Consider the following 12,984-nt stretch of genomic DNA (forward strand, 5'->3'; position numbering starts at 1 on the left):
TCTGAGCTGTCAGCACAGAGCCCGACGCGGGGCTCGAACTCACAGCCCTCACGGACCGCGAGATCATGACCTGAGCTGAAGTCAGCCGCTTAACCGACTGAGCCACCCAGGCGCCCCTGTTTGTTTGTTTTTTTGTTTGTTTGTTTTCTATATCATTAATTTCTGCTCTAATCTTTATTATTTCCTGTCTTCTGCTGGTTTGGGGTTTTATTTGCTGTTCTTTTTCCAGCTCCTTAAGGCATAAGGTTAGGTTGTGTATCTGAGATCTTTCTTCCTTTTTTAGGAAGGCCTGGATTCCTATATACTTTCCTCTTATGACCGCCTTTGCTGCGTCCCAGAGATTTTGGGTTGTGGTGTTATCATTTTCATTGACTTCTATATACTTCTTAATTTCCTCTTCAGCTGCTCGGTTAGCCCATTCATTCTTTCGTAGGATGTTCTCCAGTCTCCAAGTATTTGTTACCTTTCCAATTTTTTTCTTGTGGTTGATTTCGAGTTTCATAGTGTTGTGGTCTGAAAATATGCATGGTACGATCTCGATTTTTTGTACTTGCTGAGGGCTAAATTGTGTCCAAGTATATAGTCTATTCTGGAGAACATTCCATGTGCACTGGAGAAGAATGTATATTCTGCTGCTTTAGGATGAAATATTCTAAATATATCTGTTAAGTCCACCTGGTCCAATGTGTCATTCAAAGCCATTGTTTCCTTGTTGATGTTTTGATTAGATGATCTGTCCATTGCTGTGAGTGGGGGAGAGACTCCACCTCTTGATGGGAGGAGGCATAGAGTGACATTGCAAAGGGGAATCAGTACAAGTTGGCATGGGGGTTACGGCTGTTTTTGCAATCTACCACCATAGCTAGAAGATCAAAGGTCACCTTGGGCAAGCCACTTCTCCTCACTAGATATCATCTATAAATCCACTTTGATAGTAATAGTTCTCATTTGTTGAATGCTTGTTATGTATGACACTTTATGCTCATGATCTTTTATCTTCAAATATACCTGATGTGGTATGTATTGCTACCCCCATTTTATAGACGAGGGAACTGAAGGTCAGAAAGATAGAATAATTTAAACGACTTCAGCTCCCACAGCTAGCAGATTTGGAGCTGGGAGTTCAAGCTAGGCCTGTCTGACCCTAAAGTCTGTCTGCGATAACTCCTCACTATACAGAATCTCTTCTAGCATTGATGTGTATGAAGCTATAATCCTTGATATACAGAGTATAGCTTCTGAGGCACCCTCATGCAGGCAGGACTGGTTACAGGCATGCTAGGACCTTGGTGAGCAGAGGATACCAGGGAGGGAACCACGAGCACTTAGGTGGGTTCTGGGACTGGCCTTCCAAAGCCAGCTGGGCAGTTCAAAGTACAGAGCTCCAAGGAATTGAGCAGACCTTGGCATGGGGTAGACAAGTGTGTTTCCCCAAGGAGGTCAAACCAGCAGGAGGGGTGGGGTCCCGCTGAAAAGAGATGCTTGGGGGTAGATCAATGTCCTTATCAGCAACTTTGATGGGGACCCACTATAGCTCCAGGCTTCTGACAAGAGTCAGGCCGGGATTCAGGGCCCAAGAGAGCAGATAAAGGGAGAGGGGCAAGGATTCCAGCCTGGCCAGAGCTGATACATTCAAGAACTGTGTGCTGAGCACCTGCGATGCACCCAAGGCTTTGCTGAACCCAGTACAGTGAGCAGGACAGTCACCAACACTGCCCTCTAATGGAGGTGACAGGTAACACACAATGATTGCAGGTTGTAATAAATACAATGGAAGACACAGAGGAGCCGCAGGTAGAGCTTAAGCAGGGGGAGGGTCTGCCTCTGAAGGGTCAAGAGGGCATTTAAGTTGAGACATGTGGTCCTGGCAAAGGAGACAGCATGTGCAGAGCCCTGGGGTGGGAAGGGGCTTGGCCTGTGCCGGCCGTGGGAAGAGCCTCCCTGAGCAAAGGGCAGGAGGCAGCTGGGCCCGAATTGTGTCGGGCCTTGGGCAAGCATTGGGATTTTATTCTCAGTGAGGGGGAAGCCGTTACAGAGAGTTAGGCTGGGGATGGCATCATCCGATTTCTGTTTTGAGACCACTTTTGCTGCGGTGTGGAGAATGGACTACATGGCAGGTGAGAGGGGACATTGGGAGATCGGGTACATGGCTCTATCCCTCCCTGATGCCCAAGTGAAAGACGTGAGGCCCTGGGTGAGGTGGGGGTGGGGCAGTGAATGTGGTCCCACTGACGACGGAAAAGATGCCTCTTGACAGTGTCATGGTAATCTTCTATAATCACAACTGAATTCCATAGCACAGGGAGTTAAGTCTGATTTTCTTCACTGCCACCAATGCTGGACTAATGCCTTCTGGTAACATTGTTGGGGCTTTTTCTCTTCCCAACAAAGTAGGGCTTAGAAAATCCTTTCTGCATTTTAGGACTCTGTATTAGTGTCAGAATATATAACTCTCAATAAAGGAGCAAGATGCTGGGCCTTTGCAGAAGGTACATCCCCAAGGCAGTGTGTATCTAGGGATAGCTCATGATTTCTTAGTTGGATTTATAGGGCTAATTCATGTGCTTCTTGTTGTAAGCTTTATCATTTTATTATTATTGCAAGACTGTGCTGGCTGCCTTCTGTAGGACTTGGCTACCACAGTGATGATCCATATTCTTACTTAATTTCTGATCTACTCATTTGCAAAATGGTCTCAGAATTCGGTTCCAATCTGTTGTCGTAGCTCTTTAGCCTTGTAATTGCTGTGCACACACAAATTCGTTGTACGAAAACCAAGCCCTGTGCAATGTAGGCCAGGAATTGATTTATTAAGAAAATCCTGGCTATTGGCAGTGATGAAGAAATGATGTTAAATGCTCTGCCTATTGACATCTTAAGTCTTTTGTAGAACAAAAAAACCTTAAGCATCGTCTTCTTTGCCAAAATGTATTCTCTGCAGGCAGAGTGCTGAACAACCTGGTAAAGTCAGCAAGTGAAAAGTACTTAAAAGAAAATCATATTTTGGAATGTGCTACTGAAATTTCCAGCTTTTTGGACAACAACCCCTGTGACCAGGCTACCGTGAAATACACCGAAGGTGTTCTGATGTAAACACGAATTTTTTTCTTGAAAAATTATTGTTTTCTGTACTAGTTTTTATTGTTAACTTTTTTTTTTTTTTTTAACATTTATTTGTTTTTGAGAGAAAGAATGTAGCATGAGTGGGGGGGCGCAGAGAGAGGAGGACAGAGGATCCGAAGCAGGCTCCACGCTGTCAGCACAGAGTCCGATGTGTGGCTTGAACTCACAAACCTTGAGATCATGACCTGAGCTGCAATTAAGAGTCGGCCTCTTAAACAACTGAACTACCCAGGTGCCCCAAGATTAAGATTCTTAAGCCACACTTGTTAATCCATTTTCCATCTAACTGGGTGAAGAAATGTCGAATGTTAGCATTTCTATCCTCTGCTTCTGTGGTTCTCAACTAGGGGTGACTTTGCTCCTCAGGGCACCTCTGGTAATGTCTGGAGGCATTTGGAGGGGTTCTTACTGACACCTAGTGGGTAGAGGCCAGGATGATGCTACACATTATACAATACACAAGACAGCCCCACAACATAGTACCTAGCCCAAGTGTTGATAGTGATCGGGTTGAGAATAGTGTCTAGTTTCTTATAAGATATTCACTTATTTCCTTATAAGTCACTGTGAAGGTCTTGAATCTCTATATTAGAAACTGCTCTGCTGTTCTGTTTCTTTCTGTATAAAATAAAAGATGTTTGTAAGAATTACCTTTGATAGTACAATGAAGTAGCCAATAATATCGTACCCAGTAAAGACACACATGCATTTTATTCTCAGATTTGCTGCTGGAGACACATCTCTTGCAAAAATGAGACTTCAAGAATGCTTAAATATCAGGAGAAGTTTGTTTGGTGAGAAAAATATCCTACTTGGAGAAATTATGGAATTTTTAGCAGATTTACTATCTTTTCTACCAGAAGAGAGTGAAAGGTAAATTTATATCAAACGTTCTAAGTAGAGTGTCTTCTCCTCCCCCCTCCTGCCCCCCACCAAAATACCAGTGGCTGGGAGGTCTGGGGTTGACCCATAGAGGGTGCCTCACTTCTTTGACTGCAGCCTTGTTCAGAAACCTGAGAGTTCTGTCCCTGTCTGTCAGGACACTGACTGTAATGTATTTGAAAGGACCTCTTGGCCCACGAATTGTGTAGAAGTTTTTGCAGTACGAAAAATACAAAGGAGTGTGATGTTGTTGTGTTTCCCTGAATCACTCCCAGGCCTTGTGAGGAAGATGTACAGCCGACCCTTAAACCACACAGGTGTGAACTGTGTGGATCCACTTATATATGGATTTAAAAAAAATAAATACGGTACAGGACTGTAAATGCATTTTTTCTTCCTTATGATTTTCCTCATAACATTTTCTTTTCCCTAGCTTATTTCGTTGTAAGAGTACAGTATATACAATACGTATGATATACAAGTCTGTACTAATTGACTACTTATGTTATCAGTAACACAGTCAACGGTACACTATTAAAGTTTTGGGGAGTCAAAAGATATGCACATTTTCAGTTGCACAGGGGTTGGTGTCCCTCTCCCCCCCGCCCCCCCCCCCCCCAGCGTGGTTCAAGGGTTAACTGTATTTATATCCTGATTCTGTGCAGGTCTCAGCTCCATTGTCTGTGGGGCCACACCCCATGGGTCTCCTCCTGGAAGACCCAGGCTTTCCCTCTGTGTTTTCCTTCTCCTCTCCTCGCTTGGGAAGTCCCCTTCCTCTCCTGTGACATTTGGGGCTTTCCTTCTGCTCTCCACACAAGGCAATGTTAAGGCTGTTAGAGAAAAAACTGTTCATAATGATGCAGGGCAGGCCTGGCCCAGGGACCCAGAGCAGGGTGCTGTGAGACCAGCTAAGCAGTCCTTGGCTTCAGGCAGGATGGAAATCAAACGTGAGCCAGCAGGAGGTGAAAGCAGAGTTTACTGAAAAAAAAAAAAAAAAAAAAATATATATATATATATATATAGAGAGAGAGACAGAGAGAGAGAGAGACAGAGACAGAGACAGAGATAGAGACAGACAGACAGACAGATAGATGGGGTGTCCAGGAGACTCAGAAAGGAAAAGAGCGCGAGTCTCGTTTTTGCTTGGGGTCTGGGAGTTTTTACTGAGGATGGCGGTCTGGCGTACATGTCCCCTCAGGCATCCAGGAACCAGCTAGATCAAAGATGAGGGCCCAGGTGTTAGTTCTTGGAGCCAGGGGTCCTTGGCGTGGAGATGTCTAGTGCTGGTGGTCTGGAGTACCCGTGATGGGGGCGCCTGGGTGGCGCAGTCGGTTAAGCGTCCGACTTCAGCCAGGTCACGATCTCACGGTCCGTGAGTTCGAGCCCCGCGTCAGGCTCTGGGCTGATGGCTCGGAGCCTGGAGCCTGTTTCCGATTCTGTGTCTCCCTCTCTCTCTGCCCCTCCCCCGTTCATGCTCTGTCTCTCTCTGTCCCAAAAATAAATAAAAAACGTTGGAGTACCCGTGATGGCTTCTTCTGGTCATTCTCGCCCGGCCTGTCCTTAGATGTTATCTATTCCTGAGAAATCATTAATTCCTTGTCCCTGGCAAGGAGGACATATGCTCTTTGCCTTCTGAGGCATGTGTAGAGTGGGTAGGGGTGCAGGTCCTAGCAAGAATAAAAGCCAGAAAAGAAGGGAAAAAACAACTTTTTCTCTCATGGAGTCCCTTTGCTTTTCCTGTCTCAGTAACACTTGTTAAAGAAAGATAAGGTGGACTTTTTTTCAGGTCCTGCAGTGAGGTTTTGCAGGGGGAGAGATTGGACACAACCCCCAATACAAAGAGAATTTGTGTGTGGGGGGGATCGGTGGATGGAAAATTGCTGAGAAGAAACATCGGGGGTGAGGAGGATTCAAGCTCAATGGACCTAAGGGGATTCTTTTTTTTTTTTTTTAATGTTTTCTTAAATTTTTTAATGTTTATTTATATTTGAGAGAGAGTGCAAGTGGGGGAGGGGCAGAGAGAGAGGGAGACAGAGGATCCCAGGCAGGCTGTGCACTGACAGCAATGAGCCCTGTGGGGCTTGAACTCACGAACCATGAGATCATGACCTGAGCTGAAGTCAGACGCTCAACCGACTGAGCCACCCAGGTGCCCCCGACCTAACAGGATGCTTGCTGAAAGCAGGCTGGCATGATCAGACCTCACCTGGGGTATGACGGGGAATGAGGAACCCGGTTTTGACAGTGATCAGACATCAGGGGGCGGGGAGTCCTCTTTAAACGGACTTATCAGGATTCTTGCTAAAATTGGACGGTGCAGAAATGAACACAGACGTCTAAAAGTTAAGGCCTGTTTGAGAAAGAGTGAGAAGGCTGTGAGCGGAGTTTGGTCAAGGAGAGATTCTTTGTCAGTTCCTGTGTTTGGGAGAGGGGTATAGGTGTCATCCTATGGGTGGAATCAGCGTTAGCATCTACCACTTCTCTCGCCAGATGGGTATGAGAGAAGGTTCTTTGAGAGTCCAGACGCTGATACACCCCACCCTTCCTTTGGCTCTGGCTCACACCCTCTCAGAGCCGAGTCAGCCAACCGGAAGGCTGGAGAAGCTCTAGGTTATATTACAAAGTTGTGGAGTTTTTGTAGTTTCTGTCCCTCCGCTCTCTGTTCTCTGTCTTACCTCTCCCCAGACAGGCAACCTCTTCCCACTTTTGCTCCCAGGAGGGATGAGAGGTTGCCAATGGGCACTTAGTCTTTCTTGGAGTATTCACCTTCAAAAGCATAGCCCAAATGAGCACGTAGTTAGGGTTAACTTTACAGGTGCTGTCCCATTCATTTCCTCGTTGGTAAAATGAGAGTGAGGATAGTGTCTTCCTCACAGGGTGACTGTGAGGACTAAGAGATCCCGTCTGTGAAGTGCTTAGCGGAAAGCCTGGCACATTCCAAAAGGGCTCATTAAATGGGGTTCTTAGTATTGTTATTTTGCTCTGCATCAGGTAATTGTTTAGGTGCCGGATACCAGATAAGCCTCCTTTCGTTCCCCTTAAGACCCGCACCTGTGAACAGAGACAGGCCTTTCTTTAGAGAAGCAAACAGCTTGACAGTGAAACCAATGCCTCGCAAAAGAAAAATCTAAACACTAGCATACTGACTGAGTCATCCGTGCTGCCTGGGGCTGCCCCATCACAAGTCCACAGCGGGTGGGGTGTGAATCACAGACGCTTAATATTGCTAGTCCGTTCCACAGGGGGGGCCTCTGCGGCAGACAGCCTGACCATACTTGGATGCCTTTTGCCCAGGTCTCATTAGCAGCGATCAACCTTCTGGAATAACAGGAAGCCTTTTTCCTTGTGGAAGGTTGTCCTTAGGTGACTACATCTTTCTTAGCATTAGTTATAGATCAGGAGATATTTTGCTGTGCGACTCGCCTCACCTCTCACACATGTGTAGATCCTTTGTCCCGGTGGCCAGGTGCCCTCGAGCCAGTGCTCATGCACTACAGAAATGATCCGTGGGATCCTGAGGGCCTTGCAGCATGGGGGTGGGGAGGGCTGGAAAAAGGAGGTTAAATTAAAAGCAACAGGACAGAGAAGAGTGAATAAGCTGTCTTAAGAGGAACAGTAAATGTTCTCAGTAAAATAAATGTCATCTACTCTTTCTTGACTTTGTATCCACTCATCAGCAGCTACCCGTTCATCAGTCACCTTTTCAAGGTCAAGTTTCTTCCTGACTTCCCATTCACTGTCTTTGAACATCTACCTCCATCCAGCTCCATTTTCTCTACTACAGTGAATGTCATCAGGAACATGTTACATGTGTCCCTTTGTACTTTTTGATCTTGTTGGCCTTCTCATGCTGAGGTAAGGACTGTGCTGATGACTCCCTTCCGGAAACAACTCTCTTCTGGTGCCTGAGATCCCCTCCCTCCTGGATCTCTTCTCTGATGATCCCTTCTCAGTTCTTTTGTGGGTTTCCTCTTTCTCTCACTGACTCTTGTTCAAATGATGGTGCTCCCTTGGGTTCAGTTCATGGACGCTGTGCTTGGACGCTGGTCTCAATTTTAGCCCCCCAACCTCACCTGTGCCTAGAGCTTCAGCCATAAGGTGCTGGCTGCCTGCCGTCATGTTCCTCTTAGACCTATCATCTATTGGGTGTCTCCACTTGAGTATTCCAAAGTATTTGGGCATTTTCAAGTCCACATTCTCAAGACTGAACACGTCCACCCTCTCTTCCTTACGAAACGCGTCTTCTGTTTCACCCAGTGCAGACACCATGGGGTCATCTTGATCGTGTTTATGATCAGTCACTATACTAAAGGCTTTGCATGCGTTTTCTTGTCAAATCCTCAAAACAATTCTGTTGAGCTCATTTTGAAGGTGAGAAAGCTGAGGTTCAGAAGATTAGGATGCTTGCCCAGCTTTAAGTGGTCGAGCCAGGATTACCACCCAGGCAGTCTGATTGCAGAGCTCTATGCCTAACTAACCTCCATGTCACTACCAAGCCTGTCTAACTTGAGAGCTCAGGTTCTAACCACGTCACTCTACTGGGCGATGCCCCAATGATCCCAGCACCAGGGCCACAACATTCACTGTAATGCCCAGGTTCAGCGGATCTCCTTTTTCGTCTGGGGGTCACTGCATCACCTCAGACCCTCATTCTTCCTTTGGAGTAACTGGCCTCCCTGACTGTAGCCTTACCTGCTGCAGTCTCTCCTCCACATCGTCCATCCAGGGGAATTTTCTACAATGCATGTTAGATCACATCATACTCTTAATGGAGATTTTGCACCACGAAGCCCCGAACCCTTAGGTTTGCACTTAGTGCCCTTCATGAGTGGCTGGTCCTTTGTTTCACTCTTCAGGCTCTGCTCCTACCTTGGGAAGTTCTCTGAGACACGGATTAGTTTTACTCATCTTTGACCCCCAGACCTGAATGTTTGTTGAATGAATGAATGAATGAATAAATGCAAAACTTTAATTAAATTTCTCTTTTCTAGATGCCAAAGGAAGCAAGCAATTGAATATTATAAACAAGTGATACGAATAAAGGAAAATGCAGGGACTTTCACCAATTCCTCATCGTCAGGAAGCAGCTGAGCATTAGCCTAAGTGACACCTTGTGTAAATTAGGTAATTGCTGACATATTTCTATTAGAAGAGGGTGACTTTTCCCTTTGACCTGCATACTTGGCTTATTTTAAAAATGCTTTCGGGGCGCCTGGGTGGCGCAGTCGGTTAAGCGTCCGACTTCAGCCAGGTCACGATCTCGCGGTCCGTGAGTTCGAGCCCCGCGTCGGGCTCTGGGCTGATGGCTCGGAGCCTGGAGCCTGTTTCCGATTCTGTGTCTCCCTCTCTCTGCCCCTCCCCCGTTCATGCTCTGTCTCTCTCTGTCACAAAAATAAATAAAAAACGTTGAAAAAAAAATTAAAAAAAAAAAATAAAAAAAATAAAAATGCTTTCATTTTGAAGCAGGTATTTCCTGTTGACTATGTAAGCGTCTTGTTTACCTTGTCTTATCAGGAAAGCGTCTTAGTCTGTCTGGGCTGCTGTAACAGAATACCACAGACAGGGAGGCCTAGACAACAGATACCTGTTTTTCACAGTTCTGAATGCTGGGAAGTTCAAGATCAGGTGGCAATAGACTCGTGAGAGAGCCTGCTTCCTGGTTCATAGACAGTTGTTTTCTCACTGTGTCCTCACATGGTGGGAGGACGGACACCCCTTTTATGAGGACACCGATCCCATTCATGAGGGGGTTGCCCTCATGACCTACTCACCTCCCAACGGCCTCATCTCTGAATGCCATCCTGTTGGGGGTTAGGAGTTCAGCAAAAGAATTTGGGAGGAGGACACACTCAGTCCATAATGGAAAGAAGTCTTTCCATCCGTCTCTCAATCTCTTGTGCAGGCTCTATACTATCACCACAGAGCCTGATGTGGGTCTCAAACTCCTGAACTGTGAGATCATGACCTGAGCCAAAATTAAGAGTCAGATGCTTAACCAACTGAGCCACCCGAGAGCCCCATTAAGGGCATTTTAAATGTTAATTACTTGTGTTATTATCATTCATTCATTCATTCATTCATTCAACAAGTATTTGCTGCACCTTAAAGCAGTAAGAACATTTTATTTAGGACTGTTGCAATAGGGGAAAGAGGCCTCAGTACAAAAGTACACTCAATTCTGAATACAGCATGGGCAAGTGAGAATTTATAGCCAAGGAGTAGGGAGGGAGTCAATGGATAGAAAACTCACCGAGAGGAAACGTCTGATGTAAGGAATTCGGGCTCAATGAACCTAACAGGGTTCTTGCTGAAGGCAGGCCTCACCTGGGCTGTGATGGGGACTGAGGAACCTGATGTCCAGGGTGATCAGACACTGAGGATGGCTAAACTGACTTAGGAGGATTCTTGCTAAAACAGGACAACGCAGAGATGAACACAGAAGCCCAAAGTGAGGCCTGGTTGAAAAAGAGCTGAGAAGAGCCTGAACTGAGTTTGGTCAATCGGAGAATCTGAGGTGACAGTCTGTGGGGCAATAAATTCTACATTTTGTTTCCTCTTCTGGTCATGGTTTTGTGAGACACTTATTCAAAAATGAAGTGTTTCTGTGTAATATATCCTGTACAGCTTGTCTCCTCTCAATTTCAATCCAGTTTCAAGACAAATCTCAACCTGATAAAACTGTTAATTCTGGAGATTTTAGTACGAATCCTGACTATGAAAAGAGGATTTTTGTGATTTATATTCCAGGCTACCTCTGACACAGAACCGTATTACTGTTCTCCTTCTCTGATAAGTGTTTTTATTTATGTATTTATGAGAGAGCTCATATGTGCACAAGTGGGGCAGGGGCAGAGCGGGTGGAGAGAGAGAATCCCAAGCAGGCTCCATGCTGTCAGTGCAGAGCCCAAGGCGGGGCTCTATGCCATGAGCCGTGAGATCAAAACCTGAGCCGAGAGCAAGACCTGAGCCGAGAGCAAGACCTGAGCCGAGATCAAGAGTCGAATGCTCAACAGACTGAGCCACCCAGGCGCTCCTCTGATAAGTGTTTTAAATCCGCCTATTGAGAAATAATTTCAGTGGGAGTGTGGCTTTTCATATCCCATAATATCAAGCTGAATGTTCTGTACTGAATTGTTTATTTTGGAAGAAGTATGATAGATGAAGTTCACGTTATTTCCCTCTCCCTGGGATTCTTTTAAAAAAAGAAATGCCAACCATCTCTGTCAAATTTAGAAGGAAGAAGTTAAACAAAAGCTCTAGTGGGTGACTTTTCATACGGTGAGTCAGTCCTCTCTCCTCAGAGGAGTTTTCAATGCTCAGCTCAGCTGTGGTCCCCTATAGCACTAGGTCTCTTAATCCAAAAGATCAGGTAAGTGACATAGACAAACTGCCTTTCAATTTTATTTTATTCTTTGCTTGAGAGAGAGAGAGAGAGAGAGAGAGAGAGAGAGAGAGAGAGAGAGAGAGCACGCACATGTGGGGGTGGAAGAAAGAGAGACAGAGAGAATGCTCAGCATGGAGCCTGACTTGGGGCTCAATCTCATGACCCTGGGATCATGACCTGAGCTGAAATAGAGTCGGATGCTCAACTGACTGAGCCACTCAGGCATCCTATGCATTTCAATTTTAACTTCGACATATAAATAGTTATTTCCTCAAACTCTTAAATTTAGAATCAAGACTTTTTTTTTTTTTTTTAGAGTGGGTCCTCTGATTAGAATTAGCCATCACCTTTCTCAAAATGTATCACCCACAATTTCCAGTTTTAGTTTCTGTAGGGTGAGAACTTGGACAATTGTCATGGTTTGTGTAAGATCCTTCTAGGTTGCTATCTCTTTCTTCCCTCCACCCTTTATGGCTGTCTTGCCCTGGAATTTGAAAGAATTCCAAAGCATTCAGCCTGTTTTTCATAGAAAACAATTCTCACTTCATTTTTTAAAGTAGACACCATACCCAGTGTGGAGCTGAATTCAGGGCTTAAACTCACGACACTGAGATCAAGACCCGAGCTGAGATCCAAGAGTCAGATGCTTAACCACTTGAGCCACCCAGGCACCCCACCAAAAATGTATTTTAGATCTAATACTCTTGTGGCTCATAGAGGATGGGGCTGGTAAGAGAGGACTGGAGAGTCTCCTGTGTTAACTGAGACCAGGACAGTAGAAATAGAGAGAAAGGGTTGTATTTGAGATTTCAGAGGTAAATCCAACTGTTTTCAGTGCTTGATTGGATGTGGGAGGTGAGGGAAGGGAACAAAGGTATCCCCCAGTTTATGGCCATACCAGAGGTGATTGGATCTGCGTGGATGAGGTTGTTGCTGTTCTAAGACAGGAAGCATAGGTTGAGAGTTGGGGTGGGATCCATGGTGAGCGAATTTAGGGCATGTTGAGTTTGAATCTCTTATGTGAGTGGGGACATTATGTGAGTAGGCAGTAGAGTATATGACTCTGGTGCTTAGGAGCTAGAAGACTGAGCTGGAGAAAAATATTTTGGAGTCCTTAGCAGATGCTTGGTGGGTCAACCTGGTAGAATGGTTGAAAGAGCCAAGAAGAATATAAGACAAAAAGATGACAAGAGATAGAAGTTGGAAGAATGCCAGTATTTAAGGGGTGGGCAGAGGGAAGAGTTGTAGTGAAAGATGAGGAATGGCTCTAGAAGGAGGCTGAGAATCGGTAAAGTCATGGAAGCTGAGAAAGGACAGGGCTGACAACTGACCACCAGCTTGAGAGCAGACCCTTGTGCCACAGAGGTCGCAGGGAACCTTCAGTTTTGGTGGAGTGGTAGGGGCAAAAGCCTGTGTAAGAGAGAACAATGAATTTGTTCCCTCTACTCAAAAGTGGGGTCTGCACAGGCCCCTTAATCGGTGGAATGAACTCATGCAGTACTGAGGCAGAGGACAGAGGTTGCTGCTTGTCATGTGCAGCTGGGTCCCTGTAAGCGGACCTGCCAGTGGTCTCAGTGGAAAGGGGTGGAACCCCT

General features: G+C 45.7%; 1 protein-coding gene across 1 annotated transcript in view; it reads left to right on the top strand.

Moving 5' to 3' along the window:
* LOC131518992 (putative tetratricopeptide repeat protein 41) overlaps window positions 1–12,984 on the top strand; it is an 87,218-nt gene that overhangs the window by 68,978 nt on the left and 5,256 nt on the right. The window contains 4 exon segments of the mRNA XM_058741580.1: window positions 2,942–3,089; window positions 3,844–3,996; window positions 8,997–9,073; window positions 9,076–9,129. Coding sequence (XP_058597563.1) covers window positions 2,942–3,089; window positions 3,844–3,996; window positions 8,997–9,073; window positions 9,076–9,129 — 432 coding nt within the window.

The sequence above is a fragment of the Neofelis nebulosa genome, chromosome 8 (genome assembly GCF_028018385.1).
Source record: "Neofelis nebulosa isolate mNeoNeb1 chromosome 8, mNeoNeb1.pri, whole genome shotgun sequence".
Classification (NCBI taxonomy): Eukaryota; Metazoa; Chordata; class Mammalia; order Carnivora; family Felidae; genus Neofelis; species Neofelis nebulosa.